The sequence below is a fragment of the Cicer arietinum genome, chromosome 6 (assembly GCF_000331145.2).
Source record: "Cicer arietinum cultivar CDC Frontier isolate Library 1 chromosome 6, Cicar.CDCFrontier_v2.0, whole genome shotgun sequence".
Taxonomy (NCBI): Eukaryota; Viridiplantae; Streptophyta; class Magnoliopsida; order Fabales; family Fabaceae; genus Cicer; species Cicer arietinum.
This window is the reverse complement of record NC_021165.2, coordinates 21,098,248-21,100,212: the sequence shown is the minus strand read 5'-3', so window position 1 is coordinate 21,100,212 and position 1,965 is coordinate 21,098,248. Positions and strand designations below refer to the sequence as shown.

The following is a 1,965-nucleotide window of genomic DNA, read 5'->3' as shown; positions in this document are numbered from 1 at the left end:
TGATTATAGTGAAGAGGATGAAACATACTTCGATGAATCATCTGATAATTTTGTCGATGACATTGATGGTGACGAAGATATGGAAGCAGAAGATCAACCTATTCTACCTGATTTCGATCCACCATCTCACCTAAAGAGCATCAATTTAGATACTCAACAGAAATCAAGTGAATTTGATCACTTGCTCATTAACGAAGTCCCAACAGTAGATGGAACTCTTGCGATTGGAATGAAGTTTCATAACAAAGATGAATACGTACATGCAATCAAGCGTTACCACTTAAAACAATCATTGAATTTTGTGGTACAAAAGTCAGGTTTAGAAAGGTATGTCATTTATTGTTCAGATCCAAATTGTTTGTTTAGATGCAGAGCTTCAAAATGCAAAAAAAGTGAATTGTGGGTTATTGGTAAATTGAATATGCCTCATACATGCACAAATTCTGCATTGTCACAAGATCATACGAAGCTCGATTCTAACATGATATGTCAAAGCATAATGCAAGTTGTGAAAGTGGATCCTTCAATCAAAGTGAAGGTAATTGTTGCTCAGATTCGGGCTTTACATAACTACACGGTTAGTTATAAAAAGGCCTGGATAGGAAAGAATAAAGCGATCGAACAAATTTATGACAACTGGGAAGAGTCTTACAATCAACTCCCACAATGGTTGTTGGTTATGAAAATGTTTGCTCCAGGAACTAAAATAGAAATGGAAACCATCCCAGCTTATCATGAGAATAGTTTGATAAATGGGATAAGGATTCTTCATAGATTATTTTGGGTTTTCGTTTCGTGTATATCTGCATTTAAATTCTGCAAACCAATGGTACAAGTTGATGGGACTTGGCTGTACGGCAAGTACAAAGGAACTCTATTGGTAGCAGTTGCACAAGATGGGAACGACAACGTAATTCCTATTGCTTATGCTATTGTGGAAGGTGAGACAAAAGAAGGTTGGAGTTTCTTTTTGAGAAATTTGAGAAAATTTGTCACTCCACAGGCCAACATTTGTTTGATTTCCGATAGACATGAATCTATTAAGAGTGCTTATAATAATCCGAATAATGGGTGGCAAGATCCTCCGTCAAAGCATATGTTCTGCGTCCGACATATTGCACAAAATTTTACAAGGGAATTTAAAGACAATGCTTTGAAGAAAAAAGTTATTTCTATGGGTAATAGTTTCATTCTTAATTTTTATAATTAGTGTAATTTTTAATAATTTTATTCTTAATTTATATAATTGTCTACTGTTTTAATACATGTTACTCGATCAACGAGCCTACATATCGATACTACCGTAGAGAAATCGGCATGCTGAATCCGGAGGCTTTGAAATGGTTAAACAACATACCTCGACAAGATTGAATTCAAGCATTCGATGGAGGTAGTCGGTGGGGTCAGATGACAACCAACCTTGTGGAGTCAACCAACACAGTATTAAAAGGCCCGCGCAACCTTCCCATCACTGCTTTGGTGCAATCGACTTATTTTAAAACAGGGACACTATTTCCAACCATGGGAAAACAACACGCATCAATTTTAGCTTCTGGTCAGGTATACACAAAACCTTGCATAGATTTTATGAAATTGGAAATAAGTAAATCCAATAGTCATAGGGTGGATAGTTTTGATCGGAGCAACCATACTTTCATGGTGCACGAGACAGTGGTTCCAAGAGAAGGGCGACCAATTGGTCATTTCAGTGTAAACCTTTCTAACAAGTGGTGCGATTGTGGAATATATCAAGCTAAACATATGCCTTGTTCACATGTCATAGCAGCATGCTCTAGCATAAAGTATAATTATTGGAGCCTTATATCTGATGTGTATAAAGTGGAAACGGTATTAAAAGTCTATGATGAAGTGTTCCAACCCATACCAAACAAAGGATATTGACCACAATATGAAGGTGTTAAGGTGTGTCACAATCCACTAATGCGGAGAGTCACGAAAGGTCGT

At 36.8% G+C, this 1,965-nt stretch overlaps 1 protein-coding gene across 1 annotated transcript in view; it reads left to right on the top strand.

The window, feature by feature from the left end:
- LOC140920657 (uncharacterized) overlaps positions 1–1,210 on the top strand; it is a 1,973-nt gene extending 763 nt beyond the window's left edge. The window contains exon 2 of the mRNA XM_073369459.1: positions 10–1,210. Coding sequence (XP_073225560.1) covers positions 10–1,210 — 1,201 coding nt within the window. The remainder of the gene's footprint in view (positions 1–9) is intronic.
- Positions 1,211–1,965: the final 755 nt, after the last annotated feature.